The sequence below is a fragment of the Rana temporaria genome, chromosome 12 (assembly GCF_905171775.1).
Source record: "Rana temporaria chromosome 12, aRanTem1.1, whole genome shotgun sequence".
Classification (NCBI taxonomy): domain Eukaryota; kingdom Metazoa; phylum Chordata; class Amphibia; order Anura; family Ranidae; genus Rana; species Rana temporaria.
The window spans coordinates 32,712,391-32,728,755 of record NC_053500.1 but is presented as its reverse complement, the minus strand read 5'-3'; the positions used below and the strand labels follow the sequence as shown (position 1 = coordinate 32,728,755).

Below are 16,365 nucleotides of genomic sequence, written 5' to 3'. Positions count from 1 at the left end.
TGCATCCTAGGCAAGACCAGCTAAATTCAATAATTTTAGCACCAGAACTCCTGGTGGAGGGATGGAGCAAGGTGGACAGGCCAGATGGGAGGGATGGAGCCAGGTGGACAGGAGGGGGGTGCAGCCAGGTTTAGAGATGGAGCTAGGTGGAAAGGAGAGGGGGGGTGCAGCCAGGTGGAGGGGGTCACACACCAGTGATGAGGTCTAAGTCTTTATCCCCAGCGTAATACCGCCCCCCCCCCCCCACCTGACCCCCCCCCACCTGACAAGTTGGATCAGCAGATGGGGGGCTGCTACAGGATGCGAGTCACAGCTAATGCACAGGAGACCTCCAGCTCCTCCCCCATGAGATCAGCTGGTCATTTGGTTCCACCTCCAGGCTCTGGCAGCCGGCCGCAGAGAGACTGGGGAAGTAGGGTGGGCTACAGTAGGTGAGGGAAACCAACAACACAGGGAATTTAACTACACTTAAAGTGTTACTAAACCCACAACAGTAAAATCAGTGTGTATATGCAGGAAAGCATGCTTGTTATACATGGAACTTAAAGGGGTTAATCCTCTGCATTGTGTAAAGAGGCTGTTTGATCCTGTCTTCTCTGATCCTTCCCTTCTTCCACTGTCCCCAATCTATCTTCTAAAAGAAGAGAGCCTTGGGGGCACTCTGCACATGCTCAGTTTATGTATTGCTAGTTTTTTTTTTTTTTTTTTTTTTTCATGAGTGCATGTGATCAGCACAGGGCCAATTGGCACTGTCCAGACAGAGGGTCAGGGGTCCTGCAGCCTCATAGAATCAGGGGTCAAGTCCTGGGGAAAAAAGTGTTGGAACTCCCACCCAAGATCCACTCCCCCACCAAAAAAATAAAAATGATACGCTCATATGCATAATTGCTAAACCGCATTGTGGTTTTTTTTCCCGATCCACTGTACCTTAGTAATCCTTTAGATTACTGGCCGCTTCTGTATATGGATTCATCGGGTAGTGTGTGGGTATTCCGTCACTTCCTCAATGTCGCAATGTCTCCTGGGAGCTTTTGTCATTGTTCCCAGGAGACATTGCGGAGGTCTGCCGCGAGTTATCGCTGGATTTAGAAAGAAGCAAGTATAACTCGCGGCAGACCTCCGCAGTGTCTCCTGGGAACAATGACAAAAGCTCTCAGGAGACATTGTGGCATCGAGGAAGTGACGGAATACCCGCACACTACCTTATGAATCCATATAGAGGAAGCGGCCAGTAACATAAAGGATTACTAAGGTTCCCCCTGACAGTGACTCAAGCTGGGCATCGCCGCTTAGTGAAGGATTGGCTCGGCTGCTCTAGTCCTGCAAAGGGAACGGAAAAAAGTGCAGAAACTCCGTTCCCATGCATTCCCGCAGGACTTGAGCCCTGCAATCAGAGAAGAATGAAAACTCCTCCTACAAGCTTAAACTAGAAGTGAGAAGACTGCTATATACTGATGAGAAGTATTTAACAGTTTATAGTTGCTAAAATAAATGCATTTTCATGGTCTGTGGGAGACCAGATATAGTGAATGCAGGGTTCTGGATTTAGTAACGCTCTAATACTTAGTTCATAGGTAATGCAACATTTTTTCAAAGTGGTTGGCGCATTCTTGTATCTCTGGGTCCTGGTTTGCATGAAACGTGCATGCTCACCATATTTCTTTGAGTAAACTGGTATATGACTACATTTTGGTCTTTGCGAGATCCATATCACACGCGCACACTCTGATCTCCGTCGGGGGTCACAGACTGATGTGAATGGTTCTATGTTCTCTGTATGGTATGATGTATTATACTGCCACTGTATAAATACAGGAACTAAATCCATAAACCTTCCTGGAATGTTGTTTTCTTTGCTTTTCTCGTTTTTTAGCAGTTGATGTAAAGGTGACAGAGAATCCACCTAACCTCCGAGTGGTGAAGACATCCGATAGATACCTCACGGTCATGTTTGAGCTGAGCCCACACAGTGGAGGAGGACTATGTGTACGCCGTGTGGAGTCCCCTGTGCCTATCCTCACTAATCCTTATAATGGTGAGCCTAGAACTGTGTAAAAGATTGAATTGTATGTGAGATTTCTTTTGTTCATCAATGGAGATCATTGAAACACTTTTGATAATTTTTTTTTTTTTTAGATCAGGGCCAGGCCAAAGCTCCAGTAGATGAGGTAGATGCATTAGGGGGCTGGACTAACTCACTTTAGCACCACCATAGGCGTGCGCAGGGAGTGTGCCCGGGCACACCCTAAATCGCCCCCAGTGCATGCCTCCCATGTGCTCTGGACAGCTGTTCCGGCACTCCGTCTCCCCTGCAGCTGCGCTAGTCGCAGGCAGCTACAGAAGAAACAATGCTTGTTTTTTACGGGAGGGTATTAAAAATGCCAGTGTTCTGTCGAAGTGCCCCCCCATCAAATGGTGCCCATGCATGCTCAGGACGGAGCCACACTCGAGCTAAGTTGCTGATCAGCTGGAGTGGCGTGACCATGGCGCAAGCGCACATCGTAGGAGGTATCTCTCTCGATGGGAGATGCTATTTCACGGGCACAATTGAAACCTATACAAACAGTGGGAGGAGACCCTAGTTCTCACATTATGCCTCGCTGTTACGGGGTGGCTTTACAGTGTGCTGATGGTCCGGTTTCCCAGTTGTTGGTATAGGTTTAAATTGTGGCTGTGAAATAGTATGCCCCATCGAGGGATGCCTCCTACGTAGGGTGACCACATTTTCAAACTACCATTCAGGGACACCCCCCTTCCCAAAAAATCAGCTTGTGCTGTAACAGATCACAGCACAGTGATTGGACACAAGAGGCAGGATTTATGATTTCTCCAATCACAAGCAGAGGGCAGGATTGTGCTCCTCCAGGCATTCCCAGCCAGGAAAGTACTGTCAGTGAGTAAAGCGGTGACGTGGTGCCCTTTTTTGGGGGCATCAGATTGACCCGGGGGTGGCTGTGTCAGTTTCATTCCGGGACACTGTATTGTCCTGAAATGAATGTGCCCGGGACAGACCTGCAAAATGCTGAACTGTCCTGGGCAACCCGGGACACGTGGTCACCCTACTCCTACGATGTGCACATATGCCATGGTTACGTCAGCCTGGCAAATCGGCAGTTGTGCTATGACGTACGGCGCATGTGCGGTTCGTCCCGGGCACTATTTGATGGGGGGTCACTTCTCGATGGAACACCTACACAGGGAGTAGGGAGGCAGGGCTGTAATTAAATTGGCTTTATACAGGGGGGGTCGGGTGCTAAAAACCAACATGGGGGGCCTACAAGCCAATTATAGCCCCTGCACCATGCTGTCCTTTAGCACCCGCCCCCTCCCTGGCATAAACCATTAGCATTTCCTCTGTAGCTGCCTGTAACAAGCACAGCTGTATAGGGGACACAGACAGAGCATTCACTTATGTCTGTTCTACCTGGGACTCTTCACAGTACAGTGGATGGGATAAGTAGCTGTAATCTGGCTCCTGTCTACTGGGTTGGAGTTGGAGGTGCAGTATCCCGAGTACTGTGATGAGTCCAGGGTCGAGGAGAATGGAAGTAAACAGTGCAGTGGTGAACTACCTACTGCCCACTTGGCACTGTGTGTGTGTGTATTGCGCTTATTGTGTTTCGATAAGTATTTTGTTTTTAGTGTGTGGAACTGTCTGTTTGGAAAGTAGGGGTGTGATTTGGGAGCAGCACAGTGGTGTAGTGGTAAGTACTTTCACCTAGCAGCAAAAGGGTCGCTGGTTCAAATCCCGACCACGACACCATCTGCTTGGAGTTTGCATGTTCTCCCTGTGTCTGCGTGGGTTTCCTCTGGGTACTCCGGTTTCCTACCACACTCCAAAGACATGCTGGTAGGTTAATTGGATCCTGGCCCAGTATATATGTGTGTACGACTGTGTGTCAAGATCCTACGGGGTAAATGACCGCACCAGCCGGGAAGACACTGGCTGCAAAAAGCGCCTAGAGGCAATTCAGTTTGCATGTGTAGCGCTATACAAGTCATTCATTAATTCATTTGCATTTTTGAGCGCATCACATGCGCCCCCTTTTTTTTTTTTTTTTTTTTGTATCAACTTAATTTTAATTGTACAAGGTGACAGTTCATTCGTGTCACCGCACAGCAGTGTAGTGCCTTCCTGTGCACTGTGATGGACCGTAGCAGGTCTGTATTTTATCACAGCTACTGGGCTGCATTGCAGTGCTAATGGCGTACGTAGAAAACAATTGTTTTCTATGTGCCCTAGTGATAAATGGAATTCTTTGAGTGTTGACATATGGCAGTCACTGTTGTGAACGGGCCCTAAAACGCATGCATTGGTAAAAAAAATAAAAATACCGATCTGTTCGAAAAACTGCATGGTGGTGTTTTTTTTTTTTTTTTTCTTTGTCCTTTCATTTAGTCCTTGACCATTTCAAATCGCATGACAAGTTCCAGCCTATTTTCAGTAATGGAACCATTTCTATCACCGCAACTCGTGTCGCAGCAACTATGAAAAAGGTTCCTGCACTACTTTGTGACAATTTAATTGCGAGTTGCATAGATTTCTCTTTTAAAAGTCGTCTGTGAAAAGCGCTGCACCGTTGTGAACCGGGGCTACCTGTGGCCATTATAAAGAGATGTGCACAGTACAGAATGACACGCTTATAATACTCCTGTGTAGAACACGTTCCTCTATACATTCCCTGACCTCGCCTCGTTGCTCATGTTACAGATTCTTTACTCTATAATTTGTGTTAAGGCAGGCGTTCTCCCTCCTCTGCACTCCTTATACAGGAATATCTGCCCCCAGGTAATGGAATTGTTTGACTGCGAGCAAAATAATTTCAAAGGTGTCCAGTGATCCCTGATTATTACACCCAGAGATGAATGCGTCCAGTATTTCTGGAAGGTCCAGGACCTGACCTCTGAACTTTCTTTTCAGCCAACAAGAGACGGGTCAGGGAGGGACGGCTTCCTGCATTGCTGGAGTTTGATTCACCGGACTGTGATCACCAGACCCTGAAGACTGAAGGGGTTAATGCCTCATCTGCTACAGGTAAGAGCCTCTCCATTGTATTTGTACTTCAACACGGTGTCAGAGAGTAATGCGTGGTACATAAAGGTGTGTAGTTCAGTCCATGCCGATTACCTGAAGGCAAGAATGAATATGTACCTGTGGTTTATAGGATTGCGGTAGCTCAGGCAGTGCCACAGCACCATAACAAGGAATATAGCAACTAAGACAGGTTTTCTAACCTTACGAACATATTCGCCAGCACACCGCGGATTGTACAAAACGTCCAAAAGTTTAGTGCAGTAAAAACATCACAACGATTGCAACGTTTCGAGGCCACGCAGGACCTCTTCTTCAGGCAAGTTTTTGCACTTATTGGTCGTTTCTCCAGGAAGGTGTGCGATTAAAATATTAACTAAGGTTTTCTAACCTGGCCAGTCAGCTGTTCCTCTGGGAGCAACTGTCCAGTGCTAGTGCGTTGGCCGTGTGTGTGTGTGTGTGTGTGTGTAATATAATAATAATAATAATAATAATAATAATAATAATAATTTTTTATATATATATATATATATATATATATATATATATATATATATATATATATATATATATATATATATATATATATATATATATATATATATATATATATATATATATATAATTTAGTATGGCTTGCTGAACATCATCCTTCTTTTTTTTTTTTCGATTTTAATTATAACGCACATACAGATCCAACTACTTTTTATTTTTTTTGCCACATCTTCCCCCACTGTAATATATCCACATCTCTCCCCACTTTATATAGGACGATTGTCTGCTTGCTTAGTCTTAGTCTAACCAGAACGACACATCAGGCAGACCTGTCCTTCGTCTGTATCCACGAGCAGTTGAGACGGGTGACGATGACGTCGGCGCGCCGCTCTAGGGGAGGGAGGCCGCCACCGGGTGTACCAAGATGGCCGCCGCTCCGGAGCTAGGCCAAATCTGCAGCCTTTCCTATGTAAGTCAGACAGCGGCGTTTAGACAGAAGACGGCAGAGAGGCGATTACCGATCAAAATAATTTTGATCGATCAAAGAAATTAACGATTAATCGAGTAATCGTTAATTTCCACAGCCCTAATATACATATAGATAGTGCATCCGGGAAGTAATTCCCAACACTTCACTTTTTTTCTTTTGGATTCATAATTTTCCTCAATTCTACAAACAATACTCCATAATGACAGCGTGAAAGACGTTTGTTTTGAAATCTGCAAATTTATTAAAAAATCCCATGTACATAAGTATTCGCGGCCTTTGCTCAATACTTTGAAGCACCTTTGGCACCAATTACAGCCTCAAGCCTTTTGAGTATGATGCTACAATCTTGGCACACCTATTTTTGGGCAGTTTCTCCCATTCTTCTTTGCCGGACCTCTGAAGTTCCATCAGGTTGGATGGGGAGCGTCGGTGCACAGCCATTTTTAGATCTCCCCAGAGATGTTCAATCGGGTTCAAGTTTGGGCTCTGGCTGGGCCGCTCAAGAACAATCAGTTGTCCCATAGCTGCGCCTTTTATTATCTTGGTTTGTTTGGTTAGGGTCTTTGTCCTGTTGGAAGATGAACCTTCACCCCAGTCTTGGGGTCCAGAGCACTCTAGATCAGGTTTTCAGCAAGGATGTCTCTGTACATTACTGCATTCATCTTTTTCTCAAACCTGACTAGTCTCCCAGTTCCTGCCACTGAAAAACATCCCCACGGCGTGATGCTGCCACCACCATGCTTCACTGTAGGGATGGTATTGGCCAGGGGATATGCGGTGCTTGCTTTCCTCAAGACATGGTGCTTGCCATTAAGGCTAAAGAGTTTCAATCTTTGTTTCATCAGACCAGAGAATTTTGTACTTCAGATGCCTTTTGGAAAACTCCAGGCAGGCTGTCATGTGCCTTTTACTGAGGAGTGGCTTCCGTCTGGCCACTCCACCAATCAGGCCTGTATGGTAGAGTGCTGCAGAGATGATTGATCTGCTCTCTCCAAAGAGAAATGCTGGAGCTCTGTCAGATTCTTGGACACCTCCCTGTCTAAGGTCCTTCTCCCCATTGGCTCTGTTTTGGCCAGACGACCCGCTCTAGGAAGAGTCCTGGTGGTTCCAAACTCCTTCCATTTATAAGGATTTATAAAATCGGTTAAAAAAAAAAAAGCAGGAAAAAATTTAAATGAAGGAGAAGAAGGAGGTAATTGGGGTGAATTAGGGCTGATTTAGGTGGGGAAATTAAGGGTTAATAAAGGGTTAAAACGGAGGGACAGTTGATTAAAAAGTTATATATATTATAGTTTGTATGTATATATACATATAGGGGTGTACTCACTTTGGTTGCCAGCGGTTTAGACATTAATGGCTGTGTGGTTACACTGTTATACAAGCTGTATACTCACTACTTTTTATATTGTAGTAAAGTGAAATTTCTTCAGTGTTGTCCTTTTTCTTCTTTCCCGGAGTTCAACCTTTTAAAATGTCTCATAAGCCAAATTCATTTATTTTTGCATCCTTTGACTGTAATCATATGTAGTAGAAGATTGTGTGCATCTGAACCACCTTGGTATGTTATGGATAGCATTGGCTTGCTGGTCATTTCTTCTACATGTCTACTAAGCAGCATTCTGTGAAATTCTGTTGCTGCGGGCTGAAATTGTACAGGAAGTGACTGTTTCCTATCCAACTAACCAGGCAGGGAGATAAAGTCGTCATACTGGGAGAAGAGAGAAGGGAAGAGGGCACCATCTAATGTACTGGCATCACCCCACAAGAAGAGCAGCATCTGTCAGTCACCGCCCGCATCTGCAGACTCAAAGGCCAGCTACACCAGCCCTGTACAAGGTGAGCACAGATGTATGGAGGGATCATATTAAACGACTAGATGTTTTATGGACAGTACTAAAGTTAAGATTTTAGTTCTGACCACTAATATTGCCTGTAGTTGATCATTAAATGTACACAATCACTTGGAAAATGAATCTAATGGGAGTGGTTTCATAATTATCAGCTGCTGCACCTGCAGGGCGCTAATAAGGAAATTGACAGGGACTGCATCCCTTCAGACATGTTCCTATTAAAAGTATCTCACCAGAAGGACCGTTTTTTGTCGCAGGGGATGCCGGATATCTGACTTGTGTCTTAGTGTAGACTTCTGGGAAAATCGGTGAGCCAATCACACAAACAGGAAATGTTTCTGGGGGGGCGTTCTGTTCACATTCTGTGTACAGAACACCCATTGGTAGCCATATTGCATTTTTTTACAGAAACTTAGAGCTGCAGATTGAAAAGAAAAGGAGATTATATATATATATATATATATATATATATATATATATATATATTATTCTGCAACATATTTTGTTAAAACAATCCCAATAAGCGTATATTGGTTTTCACAAAAGTTTTATAGCATCTACAAACTATATTATGGATTTTTTATTTATTTTAGTAGTAATGGCAGCGATCAGCAGGACTGCGATGCATTGCGTCGGACAATCGGGACACTGACACTTTTTGGGGACCAGTGACACAAATCCAACCATCGGTGCTAAAAGAATATGCACTGTCACTGTACTATTAACACTGGCTGGGAAGGGATTAACATCAGGGTGGCTCAAAAGGTTAGTGCAGAAAAAGTAAAAAACTCAGGAGATAGCTGTGCAGTAGATTGGAAAGTATTGTATAAGACCATCTTCACTAGTCAAACCACCACGCCGGCTGTGCTGCCACTCATAACTGGTGAGGGGAACCCAGAAGAAATTCTAAAAGGGAAAAAAGAGAGGGCACAAGCCTTGCAACTCTTTTAATGTATAAAGGATAAAATTGATGTACTCACAAAACAAGTATAAAGTCAAGCATGTAATGTACAGTCCATCAATTGCGTCACCCAGCAAGATCAACTGGCCAGTTACAATGATGGGATGTGTAGTACAAAAGCAGCTGATGCGTTTCGAGGTTGTCGCCTAGCTCTGAAAAAGAGGGGATCAAAAGGTTAAATGTGTTCCTATCTGGTGTTTTTACTAAACTGGGAGGTGCTTGTACTGGGGAAGCCACGATTGGTGCCCCTGCTTTGCAGGAACACGGGATCAATGACTTCACCGATGACCTAACGGCATTCTGCCTTGTTTACATAGGCAGACTGCTGTTCTGCCTGTGCCGTCAGACATCGAGTTTGCGGTACCCACTGATCAGCTCCGGCTGTGAATAATCACAGCCGGAGCGGGCAGGTGGCGCTGCGCCCACAATTTGGTAGTGCTGGTTATGTGATTCAGCGCAGGAGAACCACCTTGCTGCTGTAGATATGTATTGTACGGTCCGCAAGCGGTTAAATTGGATATTGATGAGTTGTTGTTGTTGGACTGTCCTAACATATCTACTATCCTTCTGGTCTACAGAACACAACATCTCCTCATCTCCATAACATAAGGGCACATTGGGCAGGTCACAAAACACCTGGCATTCATGTTTATGAGCACCGGTGCCTGAAGACTCGGATTGTGTCTGAACACCCTCTGTTCTCTATGCACACTCTGTGCTAGTGACCCCAGAGGCAAAACATTTCAGAGGGAAGTTCTACAAAATAAGAGGTGTAAAGGGAGGTCACATGGCACAGAACATGGGTGAGATCATGTAGATCAGAAAACAATTACACTTCTAAAGAACAATGGCAGAACATGGCCTGGCTGTAGTAAATACTCCAAGTCAGTTGTGTATTTGATATGGGGATGCTATTCCCACAATACAGGCATGTAATCTGTTGTATCAATAAACATCCATTCTCCCCGGGGCAGTAAGTCGCTCATGTGGGTTTATGTGAATGATGATGTGTTTTCATTTCATTACAGAATATTTATTTTCAAAGGCACTAATTGTGATTTCTAAACTGACCCACCCCATGTCAAGAACAATAAACACTTCTTGTTAATATAGCAAGGTAACAATTAGATTGGGTTGTTTGTTACATGGATCGTTATCCATGCAGGTTTACACTGAACTATCTACAGGTAATTCTGGGTGAGAAGTCTATTTTATGCAATAATTTTTTTTTTTTTCCCCCATTTGTGTCCCATATGAAGGATATGCCTTCACTCTCTGCCCTGTAAATGCATCAGGAAGTAAAAACGGATCTCTCCAAGGTGAGCATATTCCACTCACCAGAACAAGTGCCAGATTGGAAAATGTCCCCTCTCTGGGTTGTCGCCAGAACAGAACGTTTTTTGCTTTTTTTTTTTTTCCTCACTTGCAGTCTTTGACAGCGGATATCAGGACATAGAGGTCAATTTCCCATGGAGGAGGGAACGCAGAAAGAAGAACCTTACAGGGGTCTAATCCTACCCCACACAATCCACATCTCAAGAGCCAGACTACTAGCCATTGGTCAGCAGTGGTAGCTTTTACATTTGTATTGGCAAAGTTTCTTTTAAACTTTTATAATTGATTTGTGTGGTGCTGTCCCAAAATATATAACCTATATTGCCTTTAAACGCACAAGAACTTTTTTTTTTTTTTGTAAAATTGTTTTTATTGAATTTTCAAAACACACATACAATAACAGGCCACATACGTGACCAACATTGACCGGTTGAAACACAGAGACCGGTGTACAAAACTAAAACCTAACAAAATTAGGGGAAAGAAAAAAAAAAGGGGGGGGGGGAAGGAATGGGGGAACAGAAATGCTTGCATTAGAAACCGTCCATATTCACTGAACGGACTAGGATGAATAGAAACGAAATGAGGTTAGAGCACAACCAATCCCCCCCAAACAATATACATAAGACTTCTGCCCACACCCAGCTCCAGTGCAAAACCAAATGATATACGGTCTCATTCCCACCCAAGAAACCCATCCATAGCAACAGATTACCACATGCCCCTCTGCAAAATTGAACAGTCACCCCCACGTGCTTAGGGCAAATGTTTCTACGATTCCCTCCTACAGGATTCCCCGACCACTGCAGCCGCTAAATACTGCACCTCTCCGTCAAATTAGTTTAGTCTGATACCGTATCCGTGGAGGCCATCCAACCCCCCCAGACCTTATCGAACTTGGTCAATGCCCCTCTGCTCAAGTATGTGGCTTTGTAGAATGGGATGGCTTTGTTAACTAAGACTTTCCAGGCTGACACCGTAGGGGCAGAGGAACTCTTCCATGAGAGAATAATTATTTTCTTGGCATAGAAGAGTACAAGAATGAGAAGGGTTCTTATAGCCCTGGTCGTAGACAGGGGTTCAACCAACAATAGCCGACACACCTCCACAGTCATGGGGACCGAGATGGTGGTGACCGACCGGATACAATCCACCACTTCCTGCCAGTATGTCTGAATCTGTGGACATTCCCAGAAAACATGCATAAAATCGGCAGCAGGCATGGAGCACCGCCAGCAAGCCGATCCTTGGCCCCTGAACATTATAGCCAGCCTAGCAGGAGTCAGGTACACCCTATGTAGAAACTTATAGTGTATGAGTCTGTCTCTAGAGGAAACTAAGGCCTGGAAAGCCGCCCCCCAGACATCATCCCAGTCGTCCCTGTCCAGTCCCGAGGTCACCGAGTCCCAAGCCCGCCGACAAGGCGACAGTAACCCAGTAGTCTCCGGAAAGAGGTCTTTGTAGAAGCTGGATACCTCCTTGGGAAGTGATTCACTACGAGCCAATGATTCCAAGTCTCCAGACTCCAGAACCAAGGGGTTCCCTCCGAACTGGGTTTGAAATGCATGGTGCAATTGCAGGTATCTGAAAAAATGAGTATTAGGTAGGTCATATTGCGTTTTCAAGTCATCAAACGTCCTTAGGGTACCATTCACTGCAATGTGACTTAGGGTTTTAATCCCATATGCCGTCCATACCACCGGGTCCGGGTAATCCAAAATATGGATCAAGTTGGGGTTCCACCATAGGGGAGCATGGGGGGAGAGGGTGGCACGGTCGGTAGGTCTCAACGCCTGCGCCACAGCCCACGCTCTGATCACTGACCTCATGGAAGGCGTTAAGGGGTACGGGGCCCTCGGCCCCCTGTAGACTAACCGGGAGAGTGCTTCATAGGAGCCCACGCAGGCAGCTTCCAGCGACACTGCCGCATCGTCCAGGGCGGAAGTGAGCCAACGGTGTGCCACTGCTAACTGGCCGGCCAAAAAATACTTAGAGAAGTTGGGCACCCTCCCCCCATGGCTGTTGAAGGATGGCCAACTTAAGGCGGGGTAAACTACCCTGCCACAAGAAAGAGGAGATCATACCATCTATGGCCCTAAAAACTGACTTTGGTATCCACACCGGGGCATTCCTAAGCGTATAAAGTAGAAGAGGAAGAATCTTCATTTTGATAAGATTAACCCTACCTATGAGGGACAGGGGGAGATTTTTCCAGGAGTTCAGCCTCTTAGAGACGATATTAAGCAATGGGGACACATTAAGGTCAATAAAGTCTGATACTGAGTTCGTAATCTGCAACCCCAAGTACCTAATCTGGGTCACCCACTGTAAGGGGTTTGAGGGGTCGGCCCCTCTAGGGGACGCATGAGAACGTAGTGGGAGGATTTTGGATTTGGTCCAGTTAACTTTGAGACCGGATACCTCAGTAAATTTGCCCATCAGTGTCAGTGCTGCATGTAAAGAAGGGCCCGTATCCCCAAGAAACAGGACCAGGTCAAACGCACAAGAACTTTATTGGCATCCCAGTCTTGGTCTATAGGGTTCAATATTGAGTTGGCCCACCCTTTGCAGCTATAACAGCATCAACTCTTCTGGGAAGGCTGTCCACAAGGTTTAGGAGTGTCTATGGAAATGTTTGACCATTCTTCCAGAAGCACATATGTGAGGTCAGGCACTGGTGTTTGATGAGAAGGCCTGGTTTGCAGTCTCCGCTCTAATTCATCCCAAAAAATGTTTTATCGGGTTGAGGTCAGTCAAGTTACTCCATCCCAAACTCTCTCATCCATGTCTTTATGGGCCTCGCTTTGTGCACTGGTACAAATCATTTGGTAGAGGGGGGATTATGGTGTGGGGTATTTTTCTTTTTTTCAGGTGTTGAACTTGACATTGAAGGGAACTCGAAGGCTATTTTCACACGAGGCAGTTATTCAGGCTTTTATAGCACCTGAAAACTGCCTCTCGTGCCTCCCCAGTGTGACAGCACGAATGCTGTTACACTAAAAAAAAAAAAAAAATGTGCTGCAAGCAACATCTTTGGGGTGGTGTGGGAGCACTGTATAAATGAGGCGCTCCCGCCCCTGCCCATTGTCGCTATTAACCCCTTCGGCCGCTAGCGGGGGTTAAAATCGACCCCGCTATTGGCCAAAAAGCGCTGCTAAAATGACGATAAATCGCTGCTAAAACTAGCGGCGCTTTACTGTTAACGGACCCACTGTCCCAGTGTGAAAGCACCCTCAAAGCATCAGCATACCAAGACATTTTGGATAATTTCATGCTCCTAACTTTATGGGAACCGTTTGGGGATGGCCCTTTCCTGTTCCAACATGACTGCGCACCAGAGCACAAAGCAAGGTCCAAAAAATACCTGAAGGAGCGAGTTTTGGGTGGAAGAACTTGATTGGCCTGCAGAGTCCTGACCTCAATCAGATGGAACACCATTGGGATGAATTAGAGCGGAGACTGTGAGTCAGGCCTTCTTGTTCAACATCAGTGCCTGACCTCACAAATGCGCTTCTGGAAGAATGGTCAAACATTCCCATAGACACTCCTAAACCTTGTGGAAAGCCTTCTCAGAAGAGTTGAAGCTGTTATAGCTGCAAAGGGTGGGCCAACTCAATATTGAACCCTACGGACTAAGACTGGGATGCCATTAAAGCGGAGTTCTGGCCACAATTTCACTTTTTATATATAAATACCCCTGTAATACACAAGCTTAATGTATTCTAGTAAAGTAAGTCTGTAAACTAAGGTCCGTTTTGTTAGGTTGTTACAGCATTTAGACACTTTATAAAATAGAAATTGACTGGGGCCATCTTAAGTGTGGGCATCATGAAGCCAGACTGTATGACTTCCTGGATTTCAGCCTTGCAGATCTCGCACATGCTCAGTGCTGCACTAGCAGTGTAATAGGTTTCAGATCAGGTTTCAGCACCTGTACTGTCCAAGTCACATGATTCTTCGAGACTGGGGAGTGCACAGACTCCTGGAAAGTTACACCCACTACATTCCCAGGAGTCTGTGCGGTGTAGGTTAGGAAGCTTAAGCACCTAGGTGCAGGAAGTGGGAAGATTAACTATTCTGCCTAGCAACAACACTTTGAAGGCATCTAAAAAAAAAAAAAAATTTCTTAAAGGACTAATGAATTTTTTTTAAAACTACTGATGTAATTTTATATTTATGGGTGGAACTCCACTTTAAAGTTCATGTGTGAGTAAAGGCAGGTGTTCCAATACTTTTGGCAATATAGTGTTTGTGTAGGCTAAATCTCTGCTTTAAAGTAATACTAAACACACTTTAATTTACATTGTCCCTTCTATTTCTGTATGTGGATGGTGTCACTGCAATTATAATTTTATACCCTTTTTTTTCTAAGCAATAACCCAGATTGCTGGGTCATTTCTGTCGCATGACCCAGATCTTTCCTAGCAGAAGTTTAAAAAACAGAACCTCCTTTCTGGCACTGTTGCCCACAACCCAAAGACTAAGGGCGGTTATAGATGCCCTCAGTCATTGGGTCAAATGACACCCAGCATCAATCAACCTGGAAGACCGAAGACACTCTGTGAGTGCAGTGGCATGGCCTGTTTATCCCTGCAATGATGCATAGCCATGAAGTCATAACTTTCCCGCACCTCTCTACATCATTGTGGGCCACCCACTTCTGGGGGACGGCCTGTAAAGTAAGACCACCATTTGTCATTTGAGGAGTCTAAGAGGAGCACAGACTTGGACTTTGGATTGTACGCTGTTGTTATCTTGAATAAGTCGTATTCAATATCATTTGTCTGCCTTGTGCACTTTGTCCTCATTCTGATCTCATAGATGAGAATGCCATAAATATCAGTTCTGAAAGGAGTGTACACCGGATAAATGTGTGCTGTGCTCCCTGCGGTCTTCTGATTCTTAGTCTTGATTGCCAACTTCCTCAGACGTGAGTTGCATGTTTTGTTGTGTCTAGCTCGACTGTATAGATATCTGACTCTGGGCTCTTTGCCAATGAAATCCAATAGAACTGGTGTGTTCTTTGTGGTGGTGGGGAACTTGTAAATTGGGTTTGGCAGCTCAAAAGTTTAGGTGTTTTTCAGAATTGTTTGTGGTTGAAGGGATTGCCATGTTCCTACTTGATTGACCAACTAACATCCTGTCCAGTAAATATAATCCAATCCAAGGACTGGCATGAATTTTTTGACTGGTCTCTAAGCCTGGTAAGACCCATCTGAGCAATATGGTGCATATAAAAATACTTTAATAATTTTTTTTGGTCTTGGGTTTTCATGACTGTTGATTACTTATTTGTTATGCTTGCCTTTTCCCTAACATTTAGTAGCATGGAAAGTATTTATTTAGATCTGAAGTTAATCGGACCTTAGTTTGCTTGGACTAGGCAAAGTACCATACTCCTGTACACTGATCATAATAGTTTGACTCTGTACTTTAAGCCTTGCCTTTTTGACTCGACTGTGTTGAGCTGGGCAGCAGGCAGTTGCACTATATGACTGTAGATTGGATTGAAATTGTTAACTTCCATGTTTCGTTGTGTTGTTGTACCAGTGCATTGCAGTAATCCAAAAGAATGTTAATGCTGATTAGCATTTTGAGCTTCAAAATGGTAAACTAAAAACCCAAATCCCTGGTAACAGTCAGTCTGTTTTTCAGATGTGGTTTCGCCGAAGAGAAAACCTCACAGATCTGGTAAGTTATTTTATTGTATAATGTCACCTACTGTACATGGTGTACGGGATAGCGCCAGTTGAATCGAATAACCAAAGGTAATTGGGTATATGCACTCACTAGGAGGTTGGGACACTTGAGAAGCAGAAGGGGTGTATCCCTGGGCAAAGAAGTCATTGTTGGCTTAGATTGGTATCCTAAGAAAATACTTCAGATCTCTCACAGCTCTGCTGGTAGAACCTTTTCCTAATCGAAAGTGATCGCCTGAATGTTGAGAGTGGCCTGGAACCAACTAAACGAAATTGCTGCTTTTTACAAGACTTGAGTCTACAGTGACCAATGCACTGTAAAATCACTGGACGATTTGTTAGCTGTAGTCTTCCAAGGGTCTGGTTCTTTCCTTCCCTGTTAATGCTCACCCAACTTGAGTTGTGGGAATATCTTTGGTGTTTTTACATGAGGGCCTCTACCACCTAGCTGTGTAGAGCTGTCACCTGGTCCCAGCTGGAAAATCTTGTGGTTGTAATGGTTT

General features: G+C 44.7%; 1 protein-coding gene across 3 annotated transcripts in view; it reads left to right on the top strand.

The window, feature by feature from the left end:
• The window catches only part of LOC120919399 (myosin light chain kinase, smooth muscle-like), a 43,600-nt gene that overhangs the window by 17,431 nt on the left and 9,804 nt on the right, over positions 1-16,365 (top strand). Inside the window, exons 3-6 of one of the 3 annotated variants that reach the window (XM_040331553.1) lie at positions 1,877-2,035; positions 4,922-5,035; positions 7,704-7,853; positions 15,819-15,854. In XM_040331553.1, coding sequence (XP_040187487.1) covers positions 1,877-2,035; positions 4,922-5,035; positions 7,704-7,853; positions 15,819-15,854 — 459 coding nt within the window. Of the gene's footprint in view, positions 1-1,873; positions 2,036-4,921; positions 5,036-7,703; positions 7,854-15,818; positions 15,855-16,365 lie in introns of all 3 variants that reach the window. The other 2 variants (XM_040331552.1, XM_040331554.1) reach the window with 2 other exon arrangements.